Source organism: Pangasianodon hypophthalmus, chromosome 5 (assembly GCF_027358585.1).
Source record: "Pangasianodon hypophthalmus isolate fPanHyp1 chromosome 5, fPanHyp1.pri, whole genome shotgun sequence".
Taxonomy (NCBI): domain Eukaryota; kingdom Metazoa; phylum Chordata; class Actinopteri; order Siluriformes; family Pangasiidae; genus Pangasianodon; species Pangasianodon hypophthalmus.
Window position 1 is genome coordinate 17,165,747 of NC_069714.1, and position 19,041 is coordinate 17,184,787.

Sequence of the window (19,041 nt, forward strand, 5' to 3'; positions counted from 1 at the left end):
GTGTGAAATGAGGCTCTACTGCTGTGAGATCACCACAACATAGGACCATAGTGGAACATTAGTTTTGTAGAGGAACAGGGTGTAACTTATAATATTTGTAATATATAATAGCATGATTTACATGTCTATTTAGTGTTTTGTTGGGTAACCTTGTACCCTGACCTGACCAGACAGACAAAAGTGCAACCCATCTATGAGAACACGGCTAAAAGCTAATCTAACTTACTAATACCAGATGACAAATTCTGGCTGACTTATATTTTTAAAACTGTTCCTTTCTTTGATCTGGGGCAAACACACACAGAAATACACAACTTTGACACAGTTTGAAAAGGACTTATTCTAGTTCAGGTGGTTTTCATGTACTGTCTGATCGCGAGGCTCTGTAGCAGGGTGGATCAGGACAGTGGCCAGCTCTGCCACACAGATAAAAGCTTCTTTTGTAAGTTCACCTTTTAGATCTTTTCTAAACACAGACTGTGCTGCAACCTAGTTAATCTTTCCTATACAGAAAGGTATTTGATGATACACATGAAGATGCACTCTCAATAAAATAGTGCTAAACCATCCTTGTCGCTGAGGTGTACATCTGTTGTTCCTTTATGCATAGATACCCAGTGGATATTAAAAGTGTACACACCCCTGTCAAAATTGCAGGTTGTTGTGATGTAAAAAATGAAACCAAGTTAAATCAGTGTCAGATCATATGCCTAGAAAGATTCAGAAATATCAGAAAGATAAGGAAAATAAGAAATCTTAATGTGATATAGCAACTAACCAAATTCAAGTCAAAAAACAAAGAGAAACATTTTAGGAAGAAAAGAAAAATCTTTCAATAACCTCGTTGCATAAGTGTGCACACCCTTTTATAATTGGGCATGTGACTGTGCTCAGAATTAACTAATCACATTCAAACTCATGTTCAGAAGGAATTATCAGACCCCTGTCATAAATGAAGTGATTCTGATTCTCGAAATCTTCTTGGTTTCATCCACAAAGAGCTTATGAAGCATGTACGGGATCTCATTGTCAAAGGTATTGATCAGGAGAGGGGTACAAATAATTTTCAGAGCATTAGATGTACCATGGAAAACTGGGACAAGTGGAGAAAATGGAGCATCACAGTGACATTATCAAGAACACGACGCCACTCCAAAATTGATGAAAGGACAAAATGAATTCTTATCATGGAGGTTACCAAGAAACCTATAGCAACATTAAAGAGATCAGGAATATCTGGCAATTACTGTGTGGCTAGATGGAAGCCCTTTCTTATGGGGGAAAAAAAGTCAGCATAAGTAATTTTAAGATATGTTTGGCAAAAAAACAAGACAGCTTATCACCCAAAGAACACCATACCTGTGGTGAAGCATGGTGGTGGCAGCATCATGCTATGGGGCAGCTTCTCTTTTTTACCCAAAAAGACTGAGTGCTGTATTACAAGCAAACCTTGTTTTAACAATGCATTAGTTAAGGGGTGTGAACATTTATGCAACCTGGTTATTGTATGTTTTTTTTCTTTTTTTTCCTAAAATGTTTGTTTATTTTTCACTTGAATTTTTTTATTGGTTGCTATATCGCATTAAAGGTAGAAAAAGATCTGACGATTTATCTTGCTTTCATTTTTATATCACAAAATCCTGCTATTTCAACAGGGGTGTGTAGAATTTTTATATCCACAGTAGTGTATCTTTAAAAATGATTTAAGTTAGATAAATTGACTGCACTTTTTATAGTAAAGCTCTAAAGTTACACTATATGCACCTTTCTGTACTGAAGTTATAAAAGGTATATGGTTGATGGTATCACCCCAGTGACAAGCCAAGGTACAGTTTACTATCATTCTTCTGAGAGTACACTGGAAAAGGTTAACTAGTAATGAAATTGCTGTTCTCTGGAATTGTGATTAGGACTTTTCTTGGGAGTAATTCCCTCTCACACCCATTTGTTTTGAATCTTTTGGTTTGGGAAACTGGAATTACAGCTTCTCTTATGAAGTTCATCTCCTATAATGGGTTTATGTTTTCAGATATTTCAGAAATTTTAGCTTTCCCCACAAAATACTTTGCTGATTCTGTCAGTTTCATTGAAGTCTCAGCTCATTCTCTTGGTTGCTTTTTTAACAACAACAGGGAGCCAGGTCCAATAAATGGCCAATACATTTTTTATTTTTTTTTATTCAGGATGCTGCAGCACTAACTGTAGATGAAACCATGGCAGACATCTTAGTGAGCTGGGCTGCTTCTTTTTGCCACTTGGAGCAGTGAAATGTCTTTGAAATATCTGACTGAGGGTTTATGTGTGTATATTTATTGCAGCTGTCTCTTATCTAATTCACTGGGCAATTATTGAACTGCCATGGTGTCACACCTCAAAATATTCCAAGAATGTTATCATCACTTTCTGCTCCAATTTCAAATTCCTGAGAAGCAGATAGTGTTACCTTAGCAGAGGAGTAGAGGAGTATGATGTCACATCCTGTAGTACCTACTCACGTTGTACACTTTGACTCTTGTTGGACTTGTTTATGGTGGTGGCGATGTCTGTCATAGAATGTCATAAAGCAGTCAGTCTGACATACCTTAGATGGTTTTGAACAAGTGAACAGCTTAAAAAAACCTCAGTCTGCATTATGTTTGTGATGCTTGTGGATAACTGACTGATTTTAAATGGAATCTTGATATTTTTAGCTCCTATCTCCATAGTGTCTCTCTCGTTCTCTGTCTGGCCATCTCTCTGATTTTACTGTCATTGTAGGTCAACCCTGGCTAAAAACACTTCCTAGATGCTCTTAATTATTTGTTATTCAACCTTTGGCTGGCTTAAGTGTGTTGACATTTCCCTGTTGTGAAATTCATAAACACCTTCATGAAATTTCGGTTTCTCAGTAGTCTCTTATCTTTCTCCACAGGCCTAGCTAAGACTAGATCAATATCATTTTCATCCAGAGTAAATTATTAATGTTTGTTAAATTATAATGCTTCTCTCTGTGTGCTTGTACCCGTAGTGTTAAAGCGAAAATACTTGTACTATCTTAGTGAGCATCAGCCAGACACCTGGACAGAGCACAGATAAATGCAGGTTGAATGTAGTTCTGTGGTGTAGAGCTAACAGCAAATAAATTAAGAATCCGAATCCTAGAGACTTTTTTGCTTATATTTTTTAACCTGCAATAAACTCAGTGTTGGTTGGTAAACAACTGTTTAGCAGGGCACAGTCATTTTTGTGTATACATGTTTGTGTTGTATGTGTATGCTTGTACAGTATATCTCTGCTGCAGGAACTATGTAATGTTAGCTGGTATGGTAGGTAAATGTGAGAAGTGATGAATATCAATTAATCAATTACTGTTCCCCAAATCAAAAATGCAAGTTGCACCAAAACTGGCACAGATTCTTTATTTATACACTTAGCAGACTACTTCTTGTTCATTTTCTCACCTAGCCAGTACAACACAACTTCAGCCTGCTTGCTAAAATGAATGCAAATAATTGAGTGAGTAATGAAAACATTAGCTAAGTTGCATGATAAGTTGGATAACTGATGTCAGTTGTTTCTGTGTGTGGGTGCTAGGATATGACCGGCTGCAATGTTGTAATGTTAGAAAAGTCCACAGCATTATGAGTCAACATTTATTCTTTACCTTATCTGTCCAGATGTTTGCTGGCTAGCTTAATGATAATACGTTCATGTCACCTACAGTTCCGACTTCTACTGAAGTTGCATGAGGGAAGCGGAATTGTGATGTGATTAAAGATTCTGGAAATCTTTGTGCTAAATGCTTTGGTTCAGTTCAAACCATGCAATCACAAAAAAACATGGATAATAGAAATCTGGAGATAATTTGCAGATCATTTATTGCTACACTGCCACTTTTGCCAGCTATCATGCTTATAAAAGGAAATTACAAAATGAAAGGAATTTAACTGAGTTAGGGAAAGATTGACTGAACTTTTTAGGAGTGATGTTAGTAAATAGAATCCAGCCTCGCTAATGAGCCAGAGAAAGCAAATGATGCTTTCTGTTGGTCTTTGTGTGAAAAAGAGCCAAACAACACATGTCTAAAGAATAATAACATGACCGCATTGCTTTAGCTCTCATTGATTCCCAAACCTGTTTGATTGCAATGCATAGCCTTAGCCAGTTTGGGTTCAGTGATATCCGAACGAGTTTTCATTAAATGGCAATAGTATGGATTCATTCAAGTCCTCTTTCCGAAAAGACTGTGCTACAGTCCACATGAGTGGACTACAAATAATTTTGGCACTGTCCATCCTTCTGTGTTATTGCGTGGGCTGTGCATCATCAGTGTAGCTTTAGGCAGCAAATGCTGTGTGTTCCCGCTATATCCGGATCACGAGGACTGATTTCCCTCATGATCTCTTCCTCACTTATGTGTATTTCATTCATTTCTTTCCCAGATGGGAGTGGCGCTCAATTTTTCCCTTTTATCATGTGATAGTAATAGCAATTAATCGTCAAACACCCACACACTCACTCAAACAAAAAGAGTTGACCTATGAGTTTTAGAGCTCTGTACTTCACTCCTCCTTCCTTTCTCTAGACTATAATGACAGGATTGTGTTTGATTCATCCTCACGGGGAAAGGCTATACTCAGATGATATTGTCACTTAGTAACTGTAGATGGAAAAAACACTGATTTGGGGTTGAACTACATCTAATTACAAGTACTCTTTCATAAAGATCCCTTAGGAATATGGTTTCTGCAGGTTTTGCAGGGTTCTGTGTGCACATTTTCAGCGTTTAGAATGCAGTGCAATCTGAGACAGTTTGATATATGATCCCTCTGTGTGTGTGTGTGTGTGTGTGTGTGTGTGTGTTTCATAAAAGGTGCTGCCACTTAAAAAAAAAACAGTAGACATCATTGTTCTCTCTCTCTTCTTTTTTTCTTTTATCATTGTCTCTGTGTCTGTCTGCAGCTCTCGGGCGGGTGTGAGTTGACGGTGGTGCTGCAGGACTTTGTGGCGAGCTGTGTGTCTGAGCTCAGTGTGCAGACGGGCCAGACAGTGGAGCTGCTGGAGAGACCCAGTGAGCGGCCGGGCTGGTGTTTGGTGCGCACCACAGATAAGAGCCCACCTCAGGAGGGTCTGGTGCCCAGCACAACGCTCTGCATCTCCCATTCCCGCAGCAGTGTTGAGATGGACTGCTTCTTCCCTGCAGGCAAAGGTAAGGATACCTGCGATGAAGCATTTCTTTTTATATGTCTCAGACCGCCAGATGTATTCTTGTTTTATCCTTATTTGCCCAGATTTTTAAAAAACACCTCGTTTAAAACACCTAGAGCCATGGAATTCTTCTACCGTGTATCATATTAATCAGATTTAGTCATGAAAGTCTAGTTTGAGACAAAACTGTGTTGAATCAGAGACCTTACTCTGTATGTCCTCTAGGGGGCGGCAGCAGACATTAATTGTGAGATCTCATTATAACTAAAAGAGCATCATCTCAAAAAGCACATGATCTTCACCTTTACATTAGCAGATAACTCTTAGGATTACACACTGAGACTCAGAAGGAGGGGAAAAAAAAGCCTTTAAACCTTTATTTGAATAAGAGTCATCTGTGTCATGAGATGATTAAGTCTCTCTGTCACACACCCACACACTTTCTGGTTTCACTGTTAGCTGAACCTGATTGTCACTCCCTGGGTTACATACAGTACAGGTCCATATTCACTCAGCTCGCGCAGGCGTGTCTGATGAGCTGTTTCCTCCCGGTCTTTTTGTTGCGTCAGGAAAACTTGTACATGCCTGAAAAGCACAGATAGTCAAAGTACTGAAGCAACAGAAATATTGTGTCATTTCACCTTGTGTTTAAGGTCAATAAAAACACATTAAAATTTTTATGTTTTCTCATGTGATATGGGAATGTGGGCACAAGTCAGTTCAGTAAGACTGAATGATGACATGCTTCCTCTGAATTGTGTGTAGGCACCACATCATTTTAAACTGCTATTTTTAGGAAATATTCATACTTGGTTGAAAGGCATATTCCTGCGTAAAACCCATATTTTAATATACAGTACAGTCGTATGTAATATTCTGAACTGCAGTGTTACATTTGTCAGCCTTTTGGCTGAATACCTACATTTCGTTTTGCTGATGCAAGATGGCATCAGGAAGTGTGTTTCCTACTTTTCATACCAGGTATTTGTTTTGGAGACTGCTGTGTCTCTGAGATAAGAAACAAGCAGCATTTCTTTAACTTTAACATTTAACATAATATTTAAAAAAAAATCTCAACAGATAATATAGTCATCCAACACCAATTTGAAGGTCTTTTCAGAAATGGCAAAGTTTATAAAACTGTACTCAGAAGATTTTCAAAAGCCATACAGAACAGTTACTTTAATAAAACAAGAGTGGAGCTAGAAGTATTAATGACATTTCCATGGTTTGGGATTATAGATCTTTTTGCCTTCTAAAATAACCATGTACGAAAGTTGTACTGTGTGTATCAAGTCTAATTGTAAAGTAATATATTAGATTTCAGAGTTGCAGTGCTTTACACATTGTTTCTATGTTTGCAGGTTTAGCAGTGGTAACAGAAGCATTACAGTGGAATAGCTTTAGCAGCTGTAGTGTATCGCAGTGTTTCGGTTTCAAGGTATAAGGTCTCAGGAAAAAGTTGTTGGAAGTAAGATGGCTATATTCTCTAGCTTTTCATTCTCCTATGCTATTTCCCAATGGCTTAATAGCAATGCTTAGATTCATCATCTTCTGTCACTATTAATGGACACATCAGTGCCTTGTGATCAGGAATAGCTATGAGCCTTAATGGAGGCAAATCAGGCTGTGTTGATCATGTTGATGAGACCTGAACAATACGCCCACATCCGCTTTGATGAGCATGCGCACTGTTGCAGTTTGATTTGAGGTAGATATAGTACTGTTGAGTATTAGCATCATTGTGCCTTTACTTCCATCATGATATAGCCATTGAACTTTGAAATAAGTAATTGTTGAAAATTACAGTATTCTAGTATTCAGTTAGTGAATAATCACGGCTATCACATGACTAGCTCTACTTTTGATTTATTTCTCTAGCTGATGCAGATGTTAGAGAGAGCAAGCATATTGCTTGTTATTTATTATTAGCAATAGGAACATTAAAGGAGTGGAGTTTTAAGGATCAGACCTTTTTCCCTTTTCCCTTTCCCTGATTCCCTTTGCCTGCTGTGAGTTAACTTCACACAACTTCCTCTTTCCTAGCTGCTCTATTTGTAAGATGAGTATCACTTACGTAATCAATGAGTCTTTTGTTTCCTTATGGAGTGTAGCCTTGAAATAGTTTATTAACTTTGGTCCTTTCCACAAGAAAAGTGAAAAATGAAAGTGCCTAGAAACTGCGAGTTTTTCTCCCAGTGCAAGGTATCAGTGTCCCTGTTTTCATGTGATTGCTGTTACTAGACTCGAATCCTCTTCACAAAGTAAAGATTGTGCCATTAGATACCCATGTTTTTCATGATCTTTTACTTGTTTTGTTTTTCTGTCAGTGTCTGTCCTACACGATCCCCATGCATTTTTCCACCTACTTCTCCTGCTACAGCATGAGTTTAAGCAATACAGCATTTGGCTTATGGAATAGGAATAATCTTATTTGCTTACCCAGCTTGTGTGTCATGTTTGGAAGACTTCCCCCCACAGATCTGTTATCTTTCCAAAAACAAATGCAAATTACACTCACTAGTAATCTCGATCCAGTATGGAAATTGCAGCAGTACTCCCAAATAACCTTCATTGCAGTAGCAAGTCTGAATGCATCATACGCTCCTAGAGCATAATCATAAATCCCTGAACACTGTATGCATCACTGCACTAACTTTCCTTGTGTCTGTACTATTATTATTATTATTATTATTATTATTATTATATGCTGTGTGTGGTCTGACTCATCTGTGCCGTGTGCGTAACAACACAAAGTGTAGTGATATGTCCAAACACAAATAACATGTAATGTAGGGCTACTAGCTGAGAAATGGCCTAATTGTAGCAGCAGCTTCCTGTGTTGCTCCTTCTCCATGGTTGAGGGCAGTTTACCCTTCTGTATGTGAGTGTGTGTGTGTGTGTGTGTGTGTGTGTGTGTGTGTGTGAGTGAGAGAGAGAGAGAGAGAGAGAGAGAGAGAGAGACTGTATAATAGGGGTGTACGCTCTTATCTAGGCCAGTGTGGTGGGTGCAGAACTATCTGGGCTATATGGCAGGAGAAGGACACTGACAAAATGAAACCACTTTGTCTGTGCAAACCTCTTAAAATGCAAATATGTAACTGACAGAACATTTCCTTTGGAGACAGCAGACACTGAACTGATCGTGTCTCCTAGTATCCAATACTTCAACAACAAGCCAAAAATAAGTAAGTAAGTAAGGAAGTAAATAAATAAACAAACAAACCAACAAACAAATAAAGTGGTCAAATTAGTTATTATTTTTATTCATTTTGATTGCATTATTGAATAACAGCAATCTGAAAGTTTTTTTATCTTTAAAAAAGTGTAAATCTCAAGGTGCTACAATATTTATAATTATTTTATAATTCTAAAACATAATAGTTAAATTTAAATAAATACCCATATTAAGGAGGTCTCTAAATAACTAACTCTGTAAACATAAGATTATTGAGTACAGAGGTACAATATCATGATATGAAAGCAATAAATAATACACTTGTTCCTTAATTATAAAATAATTTCTGTTCATATATTGTACATTACGTGCTGCAACACAGATAAAGTGTTGTGTGTATTGGATTACACTGGAAAAAAAACATCCAAGGGGAAGAAAATATTGTGTTTCATGTTTACAATTCATATGAAAACACTGATACTGTTCAGCGTTTCTGACACTACAGGTAGGAATACAGGGGTTTATCCAGCTGTTACAGGAGACTCTTATTTTTTGTTGTTGTTGCTGTATATGAGCAAACAGGCTACTAGAACATTCCTACAGACAGGAAATATATGTTAGCCTGATTAACCTGATTTTATCAAGAGTCCCCTCCCTCTGGTTGACTAATTTGCCAGGGCAGTGTGAAATGCATTTTTAGCCTCTATAATCATTTTCTCTTTACTTTTGTTCATACTATCGGCAGAATGCAGCATGAGAAGCATAAGAACTTTAGACTATGAGAAAGCCGCTTGAACACAGACTGATGAACACTCATGCCTGATCTGCTGACCCGTGATCCTGGAGAATGGCTCGCTACTGCCTGAGAGTCGCTCTTTAGATTGCCACTGAGTAGAGCCTTTGTCACAGGCAGGACTGTAACTTGACACTCTGTCTCTATAATCCAGCATGTGTGGCAAGGAAGCTGTGAGAGAAAGAGAAAAGAGAGGAACAGAATGAGAGTGCGAGTGTGGGTTTGAGTGCATGTGGCCCCTCCTCTCTCTCCTCCCTGTTGTGGAAGGGTGCAGAGTGAACTTGGAGCAGTAAGTCAGTGATTACACTATCTACACAACACTAAGCAGGAATCTCTCTCTTCTACTCAATCTCAGTTCTTACCCTCTGTCTGCTTTCTGCTGAGCCATGAGATCTTGAGGAAGAATGAAGAGTGGCAGACACGTTTGCTCATGTTGTAGTTGGATTATAGTGAAGTGTTGCTGCTGCTGTAGTGTGTCAGGTGGGTAATGTAGGCTTCATAACTCTTACAGCTGGATGGGCTCAGGAATGAGGTGCAGGTTTGAGAGTATGATTGGGTTTGTTGGCTTTGGGTTTACTTTGAGGATAAAAAACACCAATGGGAAAACTGCTGTTTAAGTACAGACTCGAATATCAGGTATTAAATTGTAAATTTTTATTATTAAATATTATTTTTATTAAATTTTGGTACATATAAATCTGGCTATTAGTGATAAAGACTTCGGGAAGAAGTTTCTCCTTTTCTTTTTAAACATATTATGTTCTTATAATTATGAAGCAGTACTCCCATTGCAAAAACTCAAGGAACAAAAGGTGATGCCTGATATCTACGACCCATGGGTATGAGTTCTTTGCTGTGTGTGTGTGTGTGTGTGTTGATGTCAGTACCCCTGTGCTTTGCTCTAAAGTGGGCTAAAGTGCTCTCTCATTACCTATTAACTCAGGAAGTCTCTCTCTGCAGTGAGATAACGGGGTTGACTCGCTTCACAACAACAGCAACCTCTTTAATGTCATAGCACTGCTTTCAGGTACAGCACTACAACGAGCTCAAATAAAATTCATCCAAAAAACGCTGCACTGAAAGACTCAGTAAAAGGATATGATTTCAGCAGGCAAGATTTCCCTGTGTTAATTGAATATTTTTTATTCCGTGCTGTAGGCGTGTTAACTCATTAAATTCTCCTGGTTGGAGTAAACATTAGTGATGTAATATCCTAAATATGATTTACAGTAATATACACACATTTCTGAGGAGCTCAGCATTGCTGCTGTAGTCTTTAAAAAACAAATTAGCCCAAATCTATGTTTACCTACAAACACAGACAAATCATCTGTCACAGGGACTCTTTCTTTCTTTATATAGGAAGAAAGAAAAAGATAGTAGATATATCTTTGTGTGTGTGTGTGTGTATGTATATGTGTATATATATATATATATATATATATATATATATGTGTGTATATATATATATAATATAATATATATATATATATATATAAGACAGCAAGAAAAAGAAAGAAAGAGGGAGAAACATATATATATATATATATATATATATATATATATATATATATATATATATATATATATATATATATATATGTATATGTATGTTTCTCCCTCTTTCTTTCTTTTTCTTGCTGTCTTTCTTTTCTTCTTTTCTATCTATCTTTCTATCTATCTGAATTTCTGCCTCTTTTTATCGCTCTCTTGTTCTCATACTCTTTCTCTTTTGCTTTTTCTTTCTTCATACTTCCTGTCAATCACAGAGCCAGCTTGATACCGCAGCAGTCTCTCTCTAACCAGTTTAAACAAGATGATCTAGTTTTGTATCTGTGGAATGTTGCATTACCAGCATCATGCTGCATTTTAATACTCTGTGAAAATTGCATACATTTCTCAGTAAGATCTACGTTCCACTGGAGGCTGTGTCATGTTTAGAAATATGTGGCGGTCATACTGGCTGTAACAGAATTTGATTGAATAGACTAAACAGAGAGAAAGGCAGATAATACCAGGGGACATCTGGTGCTCTTATACTGGTGAAAAAGACTCTTCACTCTTCCTTTATTACAGGAAGTCCTTGGGGAGATAGCTCTGTCACTGACCACCACTTGACTTAACTAATGCAACATTTTTTTTCCTCAGTAGATACTGTAGGTCAGAGAGAACTTTCTCAGTTTTTAATGGAATATACAAGATATTTTTCAAAATGGTGCTTTAATGAAAGGCTAATGAATGTTTGTTCCACTGTTTCCTCTTACAGTACATCTAGTTTGTTAGTTAGTTGGTTTTGTGGCCCTTCTGTAGGACACTGACAGTGGCTATTCTTAAACGGGGTAGTCAGGTCAGGTCTGACAATGCATTTGAGGATATGTGGCTAAATGTATCTTTTTATATGGACTGTCCTTGACATGGAATCATTCAGTGCCAATTCACGGAGGCCTGTGCTGCCTGTCACAAACCTTGAGGCCCTGCCTTAGAAGATTTAAGATAAACTTTGCTGGTTCAGATTCATGGTCTCTACACTTCTCAGAGAGCTTCTCACGAGGGGTTGCTGTGTAACAAGTGCTGCTATGCAAAAACTATCCATGGTATTTTTACCACTTTGCTATCTAGTAGCTGAAATGTGCAGGTGTTAACAGGAGAACTCTGAGCTCTAGTGCTGTGAGTGTGGATAAGAGGAAAGAAAAAAGACGCTGGAGTCACTTTAATATGACCGTAGAGAAAATGAGACAAGTGAAGTCTTTTATCAGTTCTGATTTACATGGTAGCTTCATACTCGGGTATGCATTTAAAGCAAAGAATATTATAATAATATATGGGTGTAGTGTTTTTAAAATTCCAATAAACCTTTTTACCTGTAGGTATTATTTGTTATAGTTTATTTTTCTTCTGGTTTATTACACTGTTACTAGATGTTACTTAAGCAGAACATGTGCAGTATTATTATTGCACAGTACCTTCTTTGAAGGAGATATTGCACAATCATAAATGGCGCACTTGTGTAGAGTGGTGAACACGTGCACTTCCAGCTGGAAATGATGACCTTGTGTCTTTATTGAAAGCTCTGTACATGGTTCTTGTTGGATTGGTAACTATACAGTGGAGCTTATGACAAGAGGCTGTACTCTGTGTCTGTGTTCAACTCGTCCAGATATTTTGGAGATCTGTTTTCATCACTATAGAAACTGAAAGCCTTCTTGTACTGACTGAAAGGAATTCCTTACTCAAACCTGATTCTTCACCAACATACTCGAACTTCACAGTTTGTTCTGTTAAGTTTAATTAGAGGAGCCATGCATTGTCATCATAATAGGTATAAATACTATAAAACACCTTCATTCTTGTTTAAGGGTGAATTTTCATAACTTTCTACAGTTGATATGTAAGGAATAAATTATGACAGGGAGTGCTGTTATTGGGGGAAAAATCCACAGTGAGGTGGTGTGATGTATTCCTACTCCAAAGTTGATTATTTTCCTATAACAGCGTGTCCCAAAGTGTTTTATTCTTAGTGATTGTATTTTATTGTTAATTAAAGAACAACCTGTTGTTCTTTACTTTTTATCAGTTTGTAGTTACATATAAAGTTGTGGAACATCAACAAAATACATTAGTTCCTGTTATCACTTATGCAATGAACAGTCGTTTCCTTACCAGCCTCTTTTTTTCTCTGTCCTGAAGTTAATAAGACACGCAGGAAAAAAACACATGCTACAGAGAAACCAGAATGTACAAAATCTTCTTGTGTCAAAAACCTACTGACTGTTACAAAGTGCTGACACTGGAGACTCTTTCCATAAATATAAAATAAATGCCTCCTTACAGAACTTCATCATGTCAAAGATTAGAAGTCCCTGTGTAAGTAGTTACTATAGAAACGATAACGATATTAGAAAAAGCTCAATAATATAAACCTGTGATTTGAATTACAGCTGGCGCTATTGACAAATCTGTTGTTACAGAAAATGAATCAACACCTTCCGACCAATCAGATTAGAGAATTCAACAGCACTGTGGTATAATGTTGTTTAAGCTCAGACCAGTGTTTTAGCAGTGTTGCAGTACATTTAATCTATTTTTAGATACATTTAAATCATTCTTTCACAGTCCTTAGCTTAGGCATTTGTAATGAGTTGGGGGTTGCTGTTGTGTAATTTTAATAAATTGTTAGCCGAAACCACTTGTGTGAGTGAGCGTTTGTTTGTTTATACAGTGAAGCACAACGGCTACTTATTAGAATCAATCTTCCATCTACTACACTTTGAAGAACATATGCTATCGTCAGCATGTCTGTGTGTCAACATGGATTCCATGTTCGCTTGTTTGACCATGAGGGCCTCTCATTTCACTATAGCCCTTGGCTATAATTAAAACTAAAGTACGTTGAAGTACGTCTCGGAGCTCGGCTGGGTTACTTGTAGGAGAATGGAGGAGAGAGCCTTTCTGTGAAGCTACAGATATATTTTCTGCCACAATGAAGAGACTGTACAGTATGTACTGCTGTAGGCCTGATTCATTTATCAACGTAACACACATATAGAATACCATTTCAGAAATATTGTCCTTTAAATTTAAAGTCAACGCCTATATACCGATTTATTTTCAAAAGAAAAAGTTTTTGTCTTCTTCTCTAATATATGGATTTTGATTAAAACTGTAAAATCATACAAGTACTCTTTAAACTTCTTTAACTTCTTTAAACTGTTAGAAAAACAGCTCAGATGGGTGCTCTTGGACATTAGCTTTCATTAAAACTACTTGAGAAGAATCTAAAAGATCAGATAGATTTTTTTTCATTTTTTTAATAGATTTAGGTTAATGTGTAATTCAGCATGTGTTATTAGGGGAGAGCGGGGCATATTGTCACACTTTTCACTCTTTCTTACATTTAATGGGTGCAGTGCATCGCAATGGAATAAATGTTACATCGAATAAAACAATGAAATCTGACACACGCAGTCTCAGTGTGTTCAGTTTTATACTAAAATGTGCAGAAACAAACTTATGACTAGTGCTGCAGATATAGGATACGTGTGTTTTTAGACTCTTGTTCTGTTCTCAGTAAAAGCATACACATTATACATGAGCCATTAAAGTGCATACAGTTTGGTCACAGTAGTACAGACAGTTCAGGCCCAGCCAATCTCTTCCCTCATGAGTACACTACGGTGCAATTCAAACAGCTCAGGAACAGCTGATTCTCCTGGCTAAAAGATCAGGCAGATTATATATGTGAAGCTGAATGCTGGAGCTTCTGAGAATATATGCTGGTATTTACAGACAAACAATAGTCATTAACACTACGGTCATGTGTGTACTCTATTGAGTGTTTATTTATTACTATTCCACAGCTTCATTATAGCAAAAGTAGCCTTTTTTTCATTTTTCAATTTATATGATTAAAAACATTAGTTTTGGTTACAGGTTCAGTTCAAGGCTGTTTTAGATGTATCCAAGGTCAAAAATGTTTTATCATACAATATATAAAAGCAACAATGACTGAAAATGATGTTATCAGATTTGATGTAAATGTAATTTTACTTTAATAATTTTATAATCTGAAAATTCACTTCTAGTTGTTTATTCTTATGTGCAGCACACCAGGTCATCCAGCTAAGCTAAGAATGTTTGTTATTAGAGATTTTTTTCTGCTGTTCTGTTGCAGTAATTCTATATTACACATAACTTGTGTTCTATATTCTGTATTACATATAATGAATAGAAAGAGGACAACACGGGAAGCTAAAACAGCTAAAAAACAAACAAACCAACAAACAAAAAAACCTCATATTGTACATGAAAAGTGATTAGCTTCCATATGGATCAAATTTGAAGACTATTGCAATATGCATGGTGCTGGGTATTGTGGTGAAATCCTACACAGTGTAGCATAGATCAATTACAGTGCATTACTGTTGCAGACAGAAGAATTAGTGTAGTCAATACACATATTGACTCGGACTTGGCACTGTGTGGTTTGCACTTGTTGCCTCATTTGACTGCATGGAATGAAGTGCAGTGTGGGTGTGCAGAGTTACAGTAATGTTACATCAGTGTGTACATAGCGCCTGGCTTACTAGAATGATGTTTACATGTTCGCACCTTAGAAAACCATAAATAACAAATTAGTGTGACACATTGAAAATCAATTTTTATACATTTCTGTGTTCAAAGACTGTGTTTTAATTTCAGAATAACAGTTAGGCATGATCACAAACATGTATGAATTTTTCTTCATATACTCAGCCTTTTCTTGTACACTTCAACAATACAGAGTTGTTGCCTTGTTGTAATATCATGAGTTGCATCCCACTGCAGGCAAAAATGTTCGATAAATTTTCATAATTTCATATATCAGTAAATATGAATTTAACGCCTTAAATATTAAGCTTTATCTCTCTGGCTTGCATCTTGTTACATGGCTTGTGATATGTTGTCATGTGCGGGCTTGTGATTTTTTATTTTCATGCTCTTGTTTTGCAGAGAACTACACAGTCAGTGGTCCGGATGGAAAGACAGACTCAGTGGCGGCGCTGCAGCCCCAGGCTTCACTCGCTTCCCTCCATAGCAATTCCCCAGGACCCAAACGCTCTGGAAACACCCTGAAGAAGTGGCTCACAAGCCCCGTGCGCCGCCTCAGCCACGGCAGCAACATCAAAAAGCTGCCCAGCAAGCAGAAGCAGAAGAGAGATGGCCGCAAGAGCATCGACCTGGGACCGCCCGAAATGCAGGACGACAGTCTGGAGGAGGTAATTATGCTGCTGCCATCAATCACATTAGGGTCCCTCATATCTCTATATTTATATTTATATACAAGTAGATATAATTAACATGTGCAGTTGTGCACATTAAGCACCACTGTGGTACAAATACAGGGAGGAGGGGGAAAATAAAATAACAAAGATATCATTCATACATGTACAGTACATTGATGTATTATGTCATTGGAGCTCAATTTAAATTGGGAGGTGGTGGGCTAATATGGTTTGAGCAAATTTAAAAAAATTCTGACCTATTGTTTTACTGTATCAAGTAGGTAGTTTAATTAAATTTAAGGGCCCACAACACCTGAAGCTTATCTGACTATAATAATATTTATAACAACAATAAGTTGCTATTCAGAACAACTAGCTTCAGAATGGCTTTATTTCAACCTGTTATTGGTCAAAAAACATTTTAAATGAAATTGCTAATTAAAGATGAGCTTTCCTTAATTTGGCCAAAGCATTTTTCTATCAATATGCCCACAAAAGCATACAATATACAGCCAAAAGTTTGTAAACACCTGTTTGTAAATCATACCCCATTCCAGATTTAGTCCCCCTTTGCTGTTATAATAACCTCCACTCTTCTGGGAAGGCTTTCCACTAGATTATGTGCTAGATTCTGTGGGAATTTGTGCTCATTCCGCTACAAGAGCATTAGTGAGATCAAGCACTGATGTCGGGTGAGGAGGCCTGGGGTGTAGTCATCTTTCCAGTTCATCCCAAAGGTGTTCAGTGGGGTTGAAGTCAGGGCTCTGTGCAGGACATTCGAGTTCTTCCACTTCAATGTCTGTATTTGTGCACAAGAACATTGTCATGTTGGAACATGGGCTCCTTAGTTCCAGTGAAGGGAAATTGTAATGCTACAGCATACAAAGACACAGTGTATAGTGTATCTTGTGGTTTTTTAAGGCAATCATTTTTGTAAATTTCTGTAATCAGTGTTATAAAGGTAAACCTTAATAGCAGTTAAAATTTTATCGTGCAGTCCTGGTATCCATGAAGGAATTATTTTGTTTACAGTATATCTATATCTAATTTTTGTTACCCTTAATATGTGATATATCACATAGTATTGAAGAGGAGAATATGGCATTGGTGATACCCGGTTTAACATCAGAACATTTTGGAAATGCAGCTTTCATTCACCATGTCAGTTATTTTTTATGCAATCAGACTTTCAGACAGAAAACTGCCCCCCTTGTTCTCTGTCTTGTGTGAGTGTGTTATTAAGAGCCTGGTATGGCTGGAGCAGCAGTAGCACTGGTCCAGATGATTGGAGGGGGGCATATGCCTGTGTGATGTGCACAAAGAGTCTCTGTAGGCAGGGCAGGAGCTGTGGACCCCAACACAATGATCCACATTAACCCTGACCTGCCTCCCCATACTGAGTGTGTAAGAGCAGAATCAGTGAAGCAGTGCACATTGTGGAATTTTAATGGAATTTAGAAATTATAATTTAGAGCTAGTGCATAGAGAGCTGTTCCAAAAACCCAGTCTAACATGAACAAGAGGTCACATGTGTGGTACCATGAGGTTTAACAAAAAAAAAATGACTAAATATTCACAGAACAAGTACTAAAAATAGGAATAACCACAACCAAATCACAATACTAACAACACAAACTGAAACCAATACAAGAGACTGCCAGGAGCAGCAAAGCATGCCATACTCATATGCTGACCACAAAAAAAAAAATAAAATAAATAAAAAAAATAAAAGAAAGCTTAAGGCAAGGTTTGTTTGTTTGTTAAATTTGCCAAGGCATGATTGTTCTTTGAACAGGACCAAATTCCATCACATGTTTCACAGTCAAACCGCAGTGAGGGCTGGTTATGATGGTAAACGGGAGGCACTAAAATTTAATCTATATAGCTTGACAATGAAACTATTAGGGTTGAGCAATGCATTATATTTACATTTTTAAAAAAAATATTTTTAATTTAATTACAAAACTGGAATAAGATGATTTGATGTTATTTTGTATATAATCTTTAAAGTTGTAAAATGATTTTTCCACTCCTTTTCAGTGATAAATTAAATTATTAAATATTAATAATATATATAATAATTTTTTATGAATAAAATGATTTTTTAAAATATAAAAAATTAAATGCATTTATTTTTGTAGACATAAATAATAAATACTTTTTTAATGCAACACTACTGTATTGTTGGCAGTTGTATATTATGATACGTATTTTGTATTGAAGAAATGCTTTTTGATATGATATTTTTGTCATATTGCTCATCCCTAACTTAAAAACAGAAAAGCAACTGCATTTGTAATTTCCACAAGCTCCTACTGGGATAATGTTTTGTTTTCTCTGAATATCAAACATGATAAACTTTGTAACCCTTTCAATCAAGCCAAAAAAAACTGATTAGACAATCAGCCTCTCTACTCACTCTAACTACTCCAAAGGAATTTTGGAGAAAAAATGGATAATGACATAAATCCACCTCATTTCATATTATACCACTGCTCCATCACTGCTGATGACATGTTACAGATGTGTCGGCGATATATCACCCGAACTGGAGCGCAAACCTGGGGGTGTTTCACTCTGTGTAATCACCTGTCATGCCTGTCTCTGATAGTCCACATGAATCTACAGTCTGGGCTAGAAAGAAATCAGCCGCAGTGTTGCTTCGTCATACCATTCTGTGTCTTGTTCTTATGACCAATGGTGGTGCTGTTGCACTTGATTCTGTAAAAGTCCAAAATAATTGCCTTAAAACATTTGTTAACAGCAAATAATCTGATGTGGAGACCATGAAACTCTACACACGTGTTTTCATTTTTAAAAAATGCTATAACAAAAATAGCCAAGATTACGAAGATTATTATTATTATTCAAAGACATTTTAGAAATCTTTTAGAAATGTAGCATTCGTAAACAGTTTTTTTTTTTGGCTCTGCAGTTTATACAGTTTATACAATTTTCTCTTTTTCCCATACCAAGCTATGCAGCTACAAAACTTCCTTAATGAAAGAAAAGAATTAATACGGAAGGGAAAAACAAACTGCATCACAGTATGGTACAAGTGTGTGACCAGAAGGCACTACAACGGGTGGTGAAAACTGACCAGCACATCACTGAAACACAGT

The 19,041-nt window shown here is 36.9% G+C and overlaps 1 protein-coding gene across 5 annotated transcripts in view; it reads left to right on the forward strand.

The window, feature by feature from the left end:
- The window catches only part of kalrna (kalirin RhoGEF kinase a), a 156,159-nt gene that overhangs the window by 115,841 nt on the left and 21,277 nt on the right, over nt 1-19,041 (forward strand). For 4 of the 5 annotated variants that reach the window (XM_026909922.3, XM_026909930.3, XM_034304479.2 and 1 more), the window contains 2 exons: nt 4,942-5,188; nt 15,648-15,913. In XM_026909922.3, the coding sequence (XP_026765723.2) occupies nt 4,942-5,188; nt 15,648-15,913 (513 nt within the window). Of the gene's footprint in view, nt 1-4,941; nt 5,189-8,448; nt 9,639-15,647; nt 15,914-19,041 lie in introns of those variants that run through there. The other variant, XM_026909946.3, reaches the window with a different exon arrangement.